This window comes from Crocodylus porosus, unplaced genomic scaffold (genome assembly GCF_001723895.1).
Source record: "Crocodylus porosus isolate Cpor-Errol unplaced genomic scaffold, CroPor_comp1, whole genome shotgun sequence".
In the NCBI taxonomy this organism is placed as follows: domain Eukaryota; kingdom Metazoa; phylum Chordata; order Crocodylia; family Crocodylidae; genus Crocodylus; species Crocodylus porosus.
Window position 1 is genome coordinate 36,719,462 of NW_017728950.1, and position 999 is coordinate 36,720,460.

The 999-nt window shown below is 37.7% G+C and overlaps 1 protein-coding gene across 1 annotated transcript in view; it reads left to right on the forward strand.

The window, feature by feature from the left end:
* Positions 1–999, forward strand: part of IFT74 (intraflagellar transport 74) — an 80,193-nt gene that overhangs the window by 51,050 nt on the left and 28,144 nt on the right. The window contains exon 14 of the mRNA XM_019554731.1: positions 960–998. Within this exon, the coding sequence (XP_019410276.1) occupies positions 960–998 (39 nt within the window). The remainder of the gene's footprint in view (positions 1–959; position 999) is intronic.

The following is a 999-nucleotide window of genomic DNA, read 5'->3' on the forward strand; positions in this document are numbered from 1 at the left end:
CAGTGAGCTTTAGATCAGGCTCTATCCTAGTAATTACTGGAGGCCAAGATCTGCCTTTGAATTCCTGTCCTTGTTGGATTAAATTTGACTTTGCCACAATCCCCAAAGGGCAGACAGCACATTTGTAATATTCAATTTCAAACTGATCTCCAGTTTACCCTACCTCTTACAGGCAGAATAGCACGCAGTGGCCTTTTACCTAGCGCTGGTTACTGTTATGTTGGTCAAATTGTTCTGTAATAGGTATTTTGTGAAATAATTATAATGCATGTTCACAAGGAACCCAAATTAAGGTTGCAAGGAACCCAAATTAAGGTTACAAAGGCAAATATATATTTTCTAGTGGTGCACTGTATGTTTTAGAGGTAACTTTTTCTCTCCTATGCCTTGCTTTTTACATTCTTCTCCTTTGAGTCTATCCATATCCTCCCACTTACTGGCCTGTTCCCTCCATATCTCCTTCTCTTAGTCCTCCACCTCTTGTTTCCTGCTCCAACATCCCACAATCCTGTTTCTGTCTCCTTCACTCTGTTCTCTTTTATCTCTTCTAACAGCCCCTGTCTCCCTGTGTTCCCCTTCTGGCTCAAGCAACCTTCCATATCCTCTATCTCCAAGTAAAAGGCTGTCAAACTCTCAGGCCTACTGTGCTTACTGAGCTTTGATTCTTTTGGAGGCTCATATCTTAGCTAATTTTATGTACATATCTTCTCCAAGATAAAAAAAGATATTTCAGAATGATTTAGCTTGCAAGACAGTATGTTGGCACAAATACACAAATGTGACTTTCCAACACTGAAAAGTGAAATAAATATTAGAAAATGCATTGAAGTACAAGTTTTTCTTTTTCAGATGTTGTTAATAGGCAAGGTTAAATTTTGAAGCTTTGGACATCTATCCTACACTGTGTGTTTTATAAAGTGATTTTTTTTTACATTTAATCAACATTACATCTTTTGTAGAGGAGAAAAATCTGAAATACAAGGAGCTGAAGAAGAGAGA